This window comes from Malurus melanocephalus, unplaced genomic scaffold (assembly GCF_030028575.1).
Source record: "Malurus melanocephalus ecotype Western Australia unplaced genomic scaffold, MMel_1.1 scaffold_362, whole genome shotgun sequence".
Lineage (NCBI taxonomy): Eukaryota > Metazoa > Chordata > Aves > Passeriformes > Maluridae > Malurus > Malurus melanocephalus.
This window is the reverse complement of record NW_026623594.1, coordinates 361,131-373,986: the sequence shown is the minus strand read 5'-3', so window position 1 is coordinate 373,986 and position 12,856 is coordinate 361,131. Positions and strand designations below refer to the sequence as shown.

Genomic DNA, 12,856 nt, shown 5'->3' with positions numbered 1-12,856 from the left:
GTGCTATTTTTGGACAAAACAAGACTGTACCTTGCAGATGTTTTTAATCAAACCCTCTCCACCTAAGACCCCAAAAGATCACTGTGAAAGGGGCCACAAGCCAAGATGCAGCAGCGGGATGACACAAATACTACCTCAGAAGTCACCTCTTGAATTTTTACTGTGTCAAACAAACATGCCAGTCTGCAATTCACTAACTGAAATAACAAATGTTGGTGCTCAGCTTCATGAGAAAAGGAAGCTTTCTATTAGAAAAAGTACCTTTCCCTCCTGAAATTCTCATGCTACAGCAAATAATGAAACATACTAAGCAAATAAAGCTTAAATTTACAAGTGTTTTTATTATGGTAAACATACTGTCAGTCCTCAACYATGTCACCAATCTTCCTCCCTTGAAAATAACCACATCATTAAAAAGTGGAAAAAATAACCCTTATCCAGTAACCACTCTTGGCTCTGCCACTGGAAGCAACTGTTCGATCCATCAATCTTGCTGGAAGAAGTGGCACAAAGCAGAAGCCCACAAACACAGACAATRCTGACAGCCACAGGGTGCACCTTTCCTGCAGCACTGGACATCTCTGAATAGAAATCAGAGCAGCAGCAGCCCCTCCAGTGCAGCTGGAGGCACAGCTGCAGACACCCCACGTGCCCCAACAGCGTGACCAGGGATGTGACTATCTTGGCAGAGCCACAGCAAGACTGAACTGCACACAAAGGGGCAGAGATATATTTGCTCTTACAGGCAATTTCAAATTTTCAATTCCATATATCCAAAGAGACATCTGTCCAGAGATGATGCACTGATCTGCAGCCATTCTAGTCTTGCACACTTCCAATTCAGACCTGCTTTGGAAAACCATTGTGGAAATACTTGGCCAAGAAAGCCCTGACTTAAATATAAACAACATTATTAAATGAAGCCAGGGATGGAACACGTTTTGCAGAAAGGCTGGGGCTGCAAAAGAGACTGTGTGCAAGAAGATGAAGAAAAGCATGAAGGAAGCCACTGACCTCCTGAAAATAATGGAGGAAGATACTGCCAAGCCTGTTTCAGGCACGAACTGGACAGAATCAAAGTCAAGGGAAAAAATAAAAGGAGGCGGCCACATCCACAGGGTAATTAACCAATACAGTATAAACAATGACACTAATAGGCTTTTCCTCTGAGTGTACAGCAGATACCTGCCCAGGGCCCTGCAGCAGCAGGATGGGATAGGGATATCTCCTGAGCAGATCTCACCACACTGGCAGCTGCCAGGTAGGTCACACCCTACACATGAACTGGCCCAAACATCACTGCCAGGGGCAGAAAGCAGSAACAGCTCTGCCCCACAAGCTTCCAGTGCCAAACCTTCTCATTTCCAGGGCAGCAACTCTCGTGCTTCTCCCTGCATTCCACCCATGCCCAGGATCAAGCTGCTCCCAATATCTACTTCTTTATTAGTTAGAAGTGAAAACCTGGTGAGGGTCAGTCCACAACCTGCACCTCCCCATCCTTTTATTCCCTAAAGTACAATAATCATTACTTTTTTCCTGACAGGATGAGATTACAAGGAATTAATCAAATTCCTATGAGCCACTAACCCAACCCGAGATACGGCTGAACTGGCTGAAGATCAACAGCTTTTTGTAACAGAAAAAAATCTACCAAAATGAACTTGAGGGAGCAATGACATCTGAAGACACCTGGATAGCCTGGGCCMARCAGTCTRCTGGAGGGGGACTTCTTACAAGGGCACAGAGYGACAGGACAAGGGGGAATAAGCATTGACTGTGAGTAGGTTTAGATTAAATGTGAGGAAGAWAATCTTCCCTATGAAGGTAGTGAGGCCCTGCCCCATCCACGGAAGCGTTCCAGGCCAGGTTGGATGGAGCTCTGAGCAATCTCATCTAACAGAARGTGTCCCTGCCCATGGCAGGGCRTTGGAACYAGATTGTCTTTAAGGACCCTTCCACCCCAAACCATTCTGTGATTCTATAAAGTAGTCACCCACTAACACAACCAACTGCACAGCTGGTGTCACAGGTGCTCCATGCCTAGGACAGGCCACTCCCAGCTCCTGCCATTTCAGTGGAACAGGTTATTCACCCTCCGCCTTCAAAAAGGGGAAGCAGCGACCAGGGCAAGTTCTCMCTATTAAAATACTCCCAGAACAAGCCTGGAAGGGCATTGCTAAAGCTACTCCAAACTAGGAGATGGAGCTTTCCTCCAGCTACAGCTCAACCTCAGTGAGTTAGCAGAGTTTAAGACAAAGCAGAGCAGTTGTAACCTCAGCATTCAGGGTTACCCCTCTGTCGATACAGCTCCTGTCACAGGGGATCCAGATCCTTTAACTTCAGTCACAGAAATGAAGCAGCAATGGATGCAATTCCCATACAGTGACTGCTGCTAAGAGGTAAGTTAAAATGTGAAATCCTGCCTCTGTACTGCTCTTAACAAAAGGAGGATGGAAAAAGTCTGAGTGATCCACTGCTCATTACTTCATTCACCCCTAACAGTTCTGGACTGAGAAATGAACAGACACAGAGAGAAGAGGGGAACTGGAAAATAACCTTTGCTTGGGAATGCTGCATGGAAAGGTAAAAAGGAGAAGAGACTAAGAACAACGACACAGCAAAATTAGTAACTGCTTGTGCTGGAAGCCAAGAATTAATTCTCATTAGCAAAGATTCGTGTTTAAAAGAAGCTTTTCTGAAATCAAAACCAAATCACTTAAAAAAAAAACCCCAAAATGGAAAGCAAATTAAATTATATCTACTTGACAGCTTAAGAAATATTTGAAGCTAAGCAGAGATCACCAAAGTTTCCTCCATACAAAGTATCATTACCAAACCACAGGAGCTTTAAGCCTTTACAKAGAGAGGATGCAATGCTGACCCTGCACTTGCTGTGACAAAACTTAGAGGAATCAATCCCTGCACAGGGAAAGGGGTAAGCCCAACTGGAGTCCATATGGACAAAACCCCCACCCAAACCACAGCACGCAGTGGCMTATCTGAAGAAACCAGAGTAATAATCACATTGGCACGTTATTACAAGCTTCAAATCAAACTGAGCAGCTGGAGAAGACTGCTGGAAGCCCATGGGCAGCCTGTGCTTCTGGGGACCTGGGGACATGCCCTTTGKCCCAACTGCTCCACTCTTCCTTAGGCTTCAGCACTGCAGCAAAAAGCAACAGGCTGACCTACATTCATGTCTGAAAAAGTACACTACTCTTATCTAGGACCATTATCATCCAGAAGGGTTAAATACTCACTAATTAAATATTCACTAGCCAAAAATACAGCAAAGATTATGAYACAGACCAAACTTCTGTTATCAACATGCTTGTGGGTATATGTTGTCTTTGGCCAGTTTTTAGCATCCTTTTCCAAGGTACTAAAGTTTTTCAGGGTTCATATGTACATAGGAACTACCCTGAAAGGTTACAATCAAGAGAGCAGACTGGGCTACTTTGAGTGATTCCTGCATCCTGAAGCATTTCTATCAAGGTCAGGAATTATTCGCATACAAATTCAAAATAAAGAATGTACTGATGAGAGAACATCAAGTCTCAGCCTCCAAGATAATGGGTAACAGCATCTTTTTTCACTCAATGGACAGAGTTTTCCTTATGGATTGGATGGAAGTGTAAGAGAAAGCTTTGGCACTTCAGCATCCTAACTACCAGAAATGCACCTGACAGCAAGGTTGGAGGGAGGCAGGAGAAGGAACTGGGAGAGAAGAGGTATGATCTCAGCCAGATCCCTGGTGGAGAGAAATCCACAAGCACAAACACACAAGATTTCTGACCACTGCCAGGAGCCTGAAGCTGAGGACAGACTCTCATACTTGCTTACCCACACAGATTTTAAATGATAAACCACATTCTCTTAAAATCTGGCTCTTTTAATCAGCACTAGTTGTTTCAGTGAGAGAGGAACTGCTGGCATTACCAGAACTTTGCAAATTCTCACAAAGAACAAGTACCCACAAATATCTTATTGTCAAACAACAAGCAATAAAAACCCCAAACTGAAACGAGGTCATCAGATCTGTCCCTTTTTCAGTCTTACTTTTGTGCTCCTCTATGTAYTATCAAACAAATAGCTCACAAGCAAGACATCTGATAAACATAACGTTCATTTGCAGACACGAAGTTTCTAAATCCATGAAATGAAAAACAGATTTGAACTATGTGAAATGAAACTTGGCTATTCTAATTTATATATGTGTGTTCTATTCATTACAGCTTAAGCTGTAACCGTAATGAAGCAAAACTAGAGAACAACACGTACAGTGTAAAGAGTGACTGTATTAGAACCCCAAGAGATAAAAAGTGTCAGTTTGGGTTGAATTAAATGTAATCARCTGGTTTGTTCCTTGTTTTGGTTTGGTTGTTGATGTTGTTTGGGTTTCTTTAAATTCAAGGGATTCTTTAAAAGCAAYAAACATTTAGCGGGGACTTACAAATCTCATCTTCTGCAGAAGCTTTTATTTACCCACAGGATAGGAAGGGATAATCCCACTTTGCTAGTCCAAATAAAAAGATGCCTCTTACACTAAACCATAACCTCCCAAAAATGAGGTGGCATTCAGCATGTAATTTCCCCTATACAATTACGTAATTTTTCCAAAAGAAACCTAAACTCTATTCAYATAAAATTAAGTTTTAATTTTTCTGAATCCCTGCTAAAAATGAAATCAGAATTTTTGACCACTTAGCAGGGCAATAAATTTATCTTGTGCTTATTTCTTTCCTAATATCCACACTCAAAGTCATTATTTGAGGCAAGTTCATGCTTCAGGCACCAGGTACCACAAACTTAKTTTYAAGACAGGCTTCCCAAACCTTTCTGTGGTGAATCCAGTTTCCTAAACATTGTGAACATGCTGTAAGAGGACAGCCAACTAGAAACAAGATGAATCTGACTTGTTTTACTGCTGTTATTTAGGTATCTGTGGGCAGTCACCACATTAGCCAGAACAGCAGGAAGTCAGAACAGGTACTTGGGAAAACCAAACAACAAAGTAACATCAGGGCATGGGGAGGAACTACTGAAAGGATGATAACCATTCTGCTCCTCACCCTTCTTGCATTAGGCAACAGCAGGTTTTTATCTTCTCACCAACAGTGGGAGGGAAAGTCATGAACACTTTCTCCTCCAAAACAAGTGGAACATGGAAGCTTCAAGCAGGGCTGAGGATGAGAATCTCACTGCACACTCAGCACTGCAACTACAGGAGCTAAAGAAGAAACTTGATGTTTCCAGTGTGCTGAGATACTACTGTGCAGGAAATTCACTGTTCACCTTTTCCTAAAGAATACCACACCAAAAGGCATTCTCCATCCTTTGGCTTGGATAAAACACTTGGATTGGTCMATCCAACTCAACACTTCTGGTGTCTCACACACAAAAGTCAATGTCTGAAAATAAAAAAGGACTCCCCAGTGCATTAGCTCTGATGAGTATCTGAAAGCTAAAACAAATTATGCTGCTATTTTATTCTATTACTATTTTACTATGAAACTGTTTTTCCTGAAGWGCCCCGCTGTGGGATGTGCCACCTCCAGCAGCATCTGTAGCTGTCCAGTAGGGCATGTAACCCACAGAACAAGTTCTCTATCAAGAACTCACTCAAAGCTTTTCTTGCTAACCCTTCCTAACCCCAGCGCTCCACCACATGAGAAAGAGGATAGGAAAACACATGGGGAAGCCTACGGGACTGGAGATGTGCTGCCATTTCCMTGTGATTCAGCTACAAACAATGCTCCCAAAGCACTCCCTTCCCTGATGCCAGGCGTGTGGTGCCCCTTCCACCTGCAGCCTTGCTCTTCATGCAGAGCCCCCGCAGCACCTCAGCCCCAAAGAGCAGAGGCTGCTGCTGGAAAAGCCATTCATTCTCCTGTGGATTGTGCAGCTCCATCACTGCCAAGGYTACAACCAGTCCAGGCAATGAGTTGGGACAACTTAACCCTTCTGCTTGGGCTGTTCTAGAGACAGCAGGGAAAGTACCCAGCCAAGACCAGCCTGCTCTTGTGAGGGAAGGAAGTGATACACAAGGTGACTTTTCTCTCAACTTCTTTTGGCCATTTTCCCAAAGAATAGTGTGAGATAAATCTTAGTGATAACCACAGAAAGTCAGCRTGTCAATTTTAACAAGTGCTTTACMATCCTTCAGCAGAGGCAAGACATACTGCTGAAATTCTTCCAGGCTTCATCAATGCTTTTGGACACAAAAGAGATGGATGCACACCCAGGCCATCTTTATCTCTGTCGCACATTTAATCACTGCTGCAGAGCTACTGTGAGCAGCCACACTGGATTAACAAGTACAGAGAACTTCAGCTGGCACCCATTGTAACAGATGGCAGCATCTTCCCCTCTCCTGGGCGCTGGAGTCAGGAGCACCCACTCAGATCAGCCAAAGCAACGYCCGTGCTCCTACCCAGCACTGAACCAGTGGGGCTCCAAATTTCCACCTCAGTTTTCCACAGCATGGCACCACAGCTCTGCAGCCATGCCAAACTCCCCTGCGTTACCATTCCACACCAGATGGCTCTATGCAGACAGAACAGAACATAGGTCATAGTTCTTTGGTGTTAAAAATGGCATTCACATAAATTGTTGGGTTTTTCAACTCCCAGGACATCCCCCCTGCCTGCTAAGATTTCTTCTTTCAGGTGCTTCTATCCCCTATACCCTTCTAAATGCTAGAGCGAATAACAGAAAAACAAAATTACTACATACAAGAAGATGTCAGTCACAGCCAAGAAAAGCAGAAGTATATTCTAAGCAACTGCACTGAAAATTGATCATCATCCATAACACTGATTTTTGAATTATGAATATATTTTAAAGAAATACCATCTCAATTATAACTTAGAGAATAACACATTTTTTCTTGGGGCTCAGGTAGCTTGTTAACCATATTCAGAGTTCTCCTCTTGAGTGAGCTACACATTTGTTCAGTTAACTTGAGGAAATTTAAAAAAAACCTTAATAATTGTTGCATAGCACACAGTTTAACCCCACTTCTGGGAACAGGGTGTAATGAAGTACAACAAGAAGCTGCTACACTGCAAGAGGCAATCAACAAATCCATGACTTCATGCAGAATATGCTGTTCTGAAGTCAAAGGTTACTGCTACAGCAAGGCCTGAGAAGAAGTTGTAACAGCAAGACTTGAATCATACAACCTCAACAACCTAAGATTTGTTAGGAAAAAAGGTTCAAGTTGCGGCAGATACACTTTTCCAAAAGAAATCACCAGCATGTGGAGTCAGTCAGCAGAGCCAGCAGAGCCTGAGAGGCAGCATCCAGCTCAGAAAACCACTTATAAAAGCCAATTCTGTTGCTACCATTACCAGACTTACAACTGCAAAGAGTATATTAATCAGGACATGGCTTGAACAACTTTTCTCTGGCTCAAGTTTTAAAAATAGGTCTTAAATATAGAAAGCAGAAATTACAGMGGTTTCTGTCACTATATCCAGTAAAACCTCACTTTCAAAACTGTCCCATCTGCARGAAAATACCTCTGGTTTTGCTATTTGCAAACAGACACATTCAGCTTCAGAACATGAACCACGAAGGCATCAGTCATTCAAATTTCACACGGAACACCAGGTATTTTCTAGAGAAACCAAGTCATTTCCWGTACCATCACATACAAACAGATATTTCACACCTAATCAGCAAACAGAGAACAAAATRCAATGAAACAAGGAGAGGAAGGGCAATCTCAGCCAAATGCTATGATAAATGCTCCCAGGATCCAACCTGCTGTTCAGGAGAGCTCTGGATCCTACAGACTATTCAAAACACTCAGAATGAGCTGCTCTAACACTCTCATACACATCAGGTCCTGCTGTGACAGCTCCTAACACTCACCCACTCACACCTCCACCACAACCGAGAGATGATGCAGTATCATCACATCGTGAAATCGAGTCATTAAGGACCTAAAAAATTCATGGTCAAACAGTAACAGGCCAGGACAGGGCCCTCACTGTAGAAATACCCATTCTTCTGGCTGCCCACCATGGCTGAAGTCCTTTATAGGTAAGTTTAGAGATATCTGAGACAGGAACGTCCCTCAGTACAAGGCCTGGTCGGTGCCATCAGGCTGCACAGCAAGACAAGATCCAGCTACATGCTCTTTTCTGTGACATAATACCATCTTCCAAACATTGCAAATCCTAGTGGCAAAGAGGGACGTGTGAAAGATCAGTGGCATGGGGACAGTAGCACACAAAGARCCTGTTCTCTCCAGGTGCACAAAGCAGGAGACGATGCCCGCAGGAAGCACCAACGGCCAAACAGAATTCATGTCCTCACCATGAAGATGTCAGCTGACCAGAGAAATTTATRTTTTCTGCTAAAACAAACCACTGCCATGCCTATTAAATCTCAGGGATATAATGTTATCAGCAATTAGTTACACCTCAAATCAACAGTCTATAGTAGAGATTCTTTCGGAAATGTTTACACGAGTAGCAAGCATCACATGGTTTTGGTTCCTTCATTTTATTTTTAGCAGAGAGAGAAATGGCACCACACACACCAGTTAATAAACCAAGCACCAGAGTTACTCTAACACAGGCAACACCAACACTTTATAACAAGAGTTATAAAGAGCCCTTCCAGAGCTGCAGATTAGAACAGAACTCAAGTTCATCATGGATTAATCCTCGAGAGGACTGCGGSCCTTCAGTAGCTCTAATATAGTACAAACAGTGTGATTCTGGTAAAGCAAAAACCTTCCACGAGCCTTACACACATGCCCTGCTCATACCTCACATGCAGCCCATGGAAGCAGCCATTCTTAGGGATGAAAGATCTGGATCTAGATTTCCCTGTACCTCACTTCCTCACTGCCATTACCCAAACATCACACTACTACTGCTTCGGGGGAATGGACAACAAAGAAATAATAATGACAAGCAACACTGACCCTCATGCAAGCCTCTGCACATCCTGAAGTCTGAAACCATCAGTTCCATGGAAAGAACAGATTGTGAATGCATAACGTACACACAGCAGGAGTGGCCCAGAGTTACCCGAATCCAAGAACTCTCTGCTTCCTCGAGTGCTCAACTCYGCAAATCAAATGACTCAAACACACTCCGTGGGTAGCAACTAAAAATCAACGAGCCAACAAAATGAAGTAATAAGGCACCAAAAGTTGTATTAGAAGAGCAAAATTTCCTTGTTAGAGTTCTGCAAGAAACAAGTCCACCTGCTCCAAATCTTCAGCATTTAAATTCAAGAAATATCTATGGTGCTCAGACCTCCTGTGGCTGCATCCATCCTCCSCAGCACTGGAGTCTGTCCGGGCCCACTTCTCCCTCTTTACACAACTTTACACAAGGATGTCCAGGGCCTCTGCAACTTGGAAGCCCAGGAGAGCACTACAGACAAACTCATATCAAGATGGTAAAGAACAGAGATATTCAAGAACAACCACCTATTTAAATTTAAACGGCCATAGCCCAACATGTGCACAAGRCAGCAAGCCAGCAGCTACTGTACCATCACCTCTGGAGAACAAGACCCAAGGACTGCTGCTATAATTTCCTTCCCTACAACACAAAAACTGTCGGGAGCTGCTGGGAACTTCAGACACCCTTAAGGRGAAATTAAGTCGGCACTTAAAATAGCTTCACTTCAGAATAGGCACATCTCTCTTTGCAACTGAATGGCACCTGACCAATCTCCCCTGTCTGAGATCAGCGGGTGCCAGGGCTATTAACAAATCCCCATGCAAAACAATACCTSCCACCACCCCTCCTGCCCAGAGGCATTATTTAAATGCTGGACTTTGCATGCCATTTAAGACTAAACCAAATTCTGGYCCTTCTGCTGGAAACACTCTTGACACTTCAGAAACCAGTCTTTTCAAAGCAAGCATCTATYGAAAAATTCAAATCTTTCAAGGGGCAGACACAGACATCCGAAATACACACACACTTCCCTCTTGGCAAAACAGGAAGTTTGAGCAGCAGCGGCACACTCAAGAGCCATGAGCCTCAAAAATAAAAGCTTGCTGTAAGGTGGAGGAGCCCCATCATTAGGCAGCATAAAAGTAAGAGTAGCCCAGCGATGATAAGACTAAAAATAGCTGTCCAGAACTCCCAGACAATCGTGGTACTTTTTTGGGGGTGAGTTTTTGTTTTAAGTTTAGCAGGCTATCAAAAAAAAAAGTTGATTCCAGTTACCAAACACAGATGAGACTAGAATTAAACACCTAAATGAATACATGACCTGAGGAGCAAGTCTGGTTATTTCTAGCTACTATGTCAYGTTCAACAATTAAAAGATTCTAATTGTCTCAGTGGTAACTTGGCACAGAGGAAAATCCCTGTCTCTTCTCATTCCACAGGCAGTGGGGCTAAAATGAAGAACCACTCAGACAACATGCATTTACWTACTGGCAAAAGAATGCAAGACTTAGCGAAAGGAGGACCTCAAGYTGCCTAAAAAATGCTTTTCTTCCTTGCATTTTTTTTAGGAGTGCAGTTATGCTTTCAAGTCACCAGAACAACCCAGYCAGGCTAACTATAGCACACAGCCAAGGCAGTTTTGCTGAAAAGTCAACCCTCCTTACATAYTCAAATAGCAGGCTCTATCTCCAGGACAGTTTTCCCACCGTACCAGCTGCAGTTCCGTGGTGGAGCATGGTGTAAAGGCAAGTGTTGTGAAAGTACCTCAGCGAGCTTCTGTTTACAAAGTGAGACCCTCCCACAACCGCATCACCGAGCACATGTCTGTGAGAGATGCCCRTTTTGCTCTGCAAAACAAAACTGAGGAGATGCACAAACCTCAGACCCACAGCAGCCTCTCACCACCAAAGACCGAGGGATTCTTGCCCAGGAACGCTGAAGAGTATCTACATGCCTGAGCTGTTTCACAAATATATTAAGCTGTTGTCAGCATCTTCCTGAAATCACCCCTTCCACGGGCACTCTGTGACAAGTGCTCTCCACCTCCCAGGGCACACAGCAGGAACACTGAGTGTTCCCAAGGAACACAGTCCTGCCTCCCAAGTGCCCCAGCACGATCTGCCCGGAATCAGTGGCTCTACTGAAATGAGAGAGCAAGATGATTTCAGCATTAGTCCTGAGCTAATCTTCAAACTCTGCATCAATGCTTAAATCCTAGAGTATCCTCCAGAAAGAAACCYTGAGATTGCAAAAACATACTSAAGAAAAAGATTACTGAAAACCTGMAGGAAATAYACATATACGGCTGCAAATARAAGTCACACTGAGAAATATACTTGGATTCAAAAGAAATTTACACCAAAAAAWTACGAAATTCACCTATCTCCTTTCAGAACTCTTGAAGTTTCACCGGTTTTGCTTCTTGTCAATTACATCATAAATAAACTAAAGGAATTTGTGAGTGTRGAAAGAAATTTACAAAAAAAAAGGAAGCCTGAATAAGAGGCAATATTTGCTACCCGTGAGGTCTGTCAGGCCATGACACGGCCTCTCCCTGGCCACCGCCAAGGTCTCTCAGCTCGGGAACCTCAGGCCTGGCCAGACAAAGAGCCTCTGACAGCGTTCAGCCAAAGCGGCAGGAGATGGGAACGCTCCCTCCTGCCCTCCTCCTCTGCACTGCGCTCAAAAAAAAAAAAACCCTTCAAACGGGGAAAAAACTCCACCGGGAACTCCGCAGCGAGTTGCTGGGCAGARGGATGGTGCCTCTTATTCCTGACGGGAGAAAAAGCGGCGGGGGGAGCGCGGGCGGCCGCGCCGGGACACAGGTGCGCGGTGAGCGCGGTGACAGCCCGCGCTGGCCCCGGCACGGTCCCCTGGCTCGGTAAGATGGCTCCCATCCTCCGGGGTGCCGGGSCGAGGGAGGCAGCGCGGCCGGCCAGGCCCTGCCGCACCGCAAAATGGCAGCGGCCACGGCCCCCCCGCCCGCGACCCGACGGTGCTTACGAGTTGCAGGGCCGCCGAGGACTCGGGCTTCTCCCCGGGGCCGCCCTCCGGCACCGACTCGGTCGGCTGCAGGCGGCTGTCGGGGCCCCGCTGCGAAGCGGAGCGGCCGCGGCTCCGCTTCCCGGGATCTGTCACCTCCTCCTCGTCGTCGTCGTCCTCCTCCTCYTCCTCKTMSTCGTAGTCGTMGTCGTCGTCGTCGTCGTMGTCGTCGTMGTCSTCCTCCTCCTCCTCCTCCGGAGTCTCGGCGCCCTCCTCCTCCTCCTCCGGCGCCTCCTCTCCGCCGTCCCGCAAGAGCAGGGGGAAGGCCCGGGCCCCGCGGGGCACCTCGGCCGCCGGGTCCTGCGCCGCGGGCAGCCGCGGGGCCGGAGAGCCAGGGTCGGGCAGGGCCTCAGCGCCGTCGGCGGCACCGCCGAGGTACTCGGCGTTGATCATGGAGGCCAAGTCCTGCAGCCGGCGCAGCGGGATGTAGCAGGACGACGGGTCCTGGCCGTAACCGGGCTTGGCGGCCGCCAGCTGCATGGCGGGCGGCTCGGGGCCGCGGGCCTCGCTGAAGGGGCCGCCCTTGGGCTCGGCGGCCGACAGAGAGGTGCCGAAAGGGACGAGGCAGCTGCGGCGGCTCACTTCGCAGGCCTGCTCCATGCCGGGCGGCGGGCATCCACCTGCGGGMACAGCACAATGGGGTCAGCCCGGCCCGCACCGCAAAATGGCAGCCGCACCCGGGGGCCGCGTTTGGCTCCGCCGGCCCCGCTCCGCCACCGCCGCACTACAGGCCCCAGGCCGCGGCCCGGCCACCCCGGCTCGGCACAGCACGGCCGGCGCCGGGGTCGCTCGCCCTGCTGGAGGCTGCCGCAGGGCCGCCGCTCACCTGCGGGTGCCGCGGGCGGCTCGGCGCCTGCCCCCGGAGCGGGCGGATGGGGAGACGC

General features: G+C 46.6%; 1 protein-coding gene across 1 annotated transcript in view; it reads right to left on the bottom strand.

Moving 5' to 3' along the window:
- The window catches only part of NSD1 (nuclear receptor binding SET domain protein 1), a 53,327-nt gene extending 40,477 nt beyond the window's left edge, over window positions 1-12,850 (bottom strand). The window contains exons 1-2 of the mRNA XM_057378476.1: window positions 12,799-12,850; window positions 11,934-12,592 (exon numbers count right to left, since the gene is read on the bottom strand). Of these exons, the coding sequence (XP_057234459.1) occupies window positions 11,934-12,572 (639 nt within the window). The 5' untranslated portion in view covers window positions 12,573-12,592; window positions 12,799-12,850. The remainder of the gene's footprint in view (window positions 1-11,933; window positions 12,593-12,798) is intronic.
- Window positions 12,851-12,856: the final 6 nt, after the last annotated feature.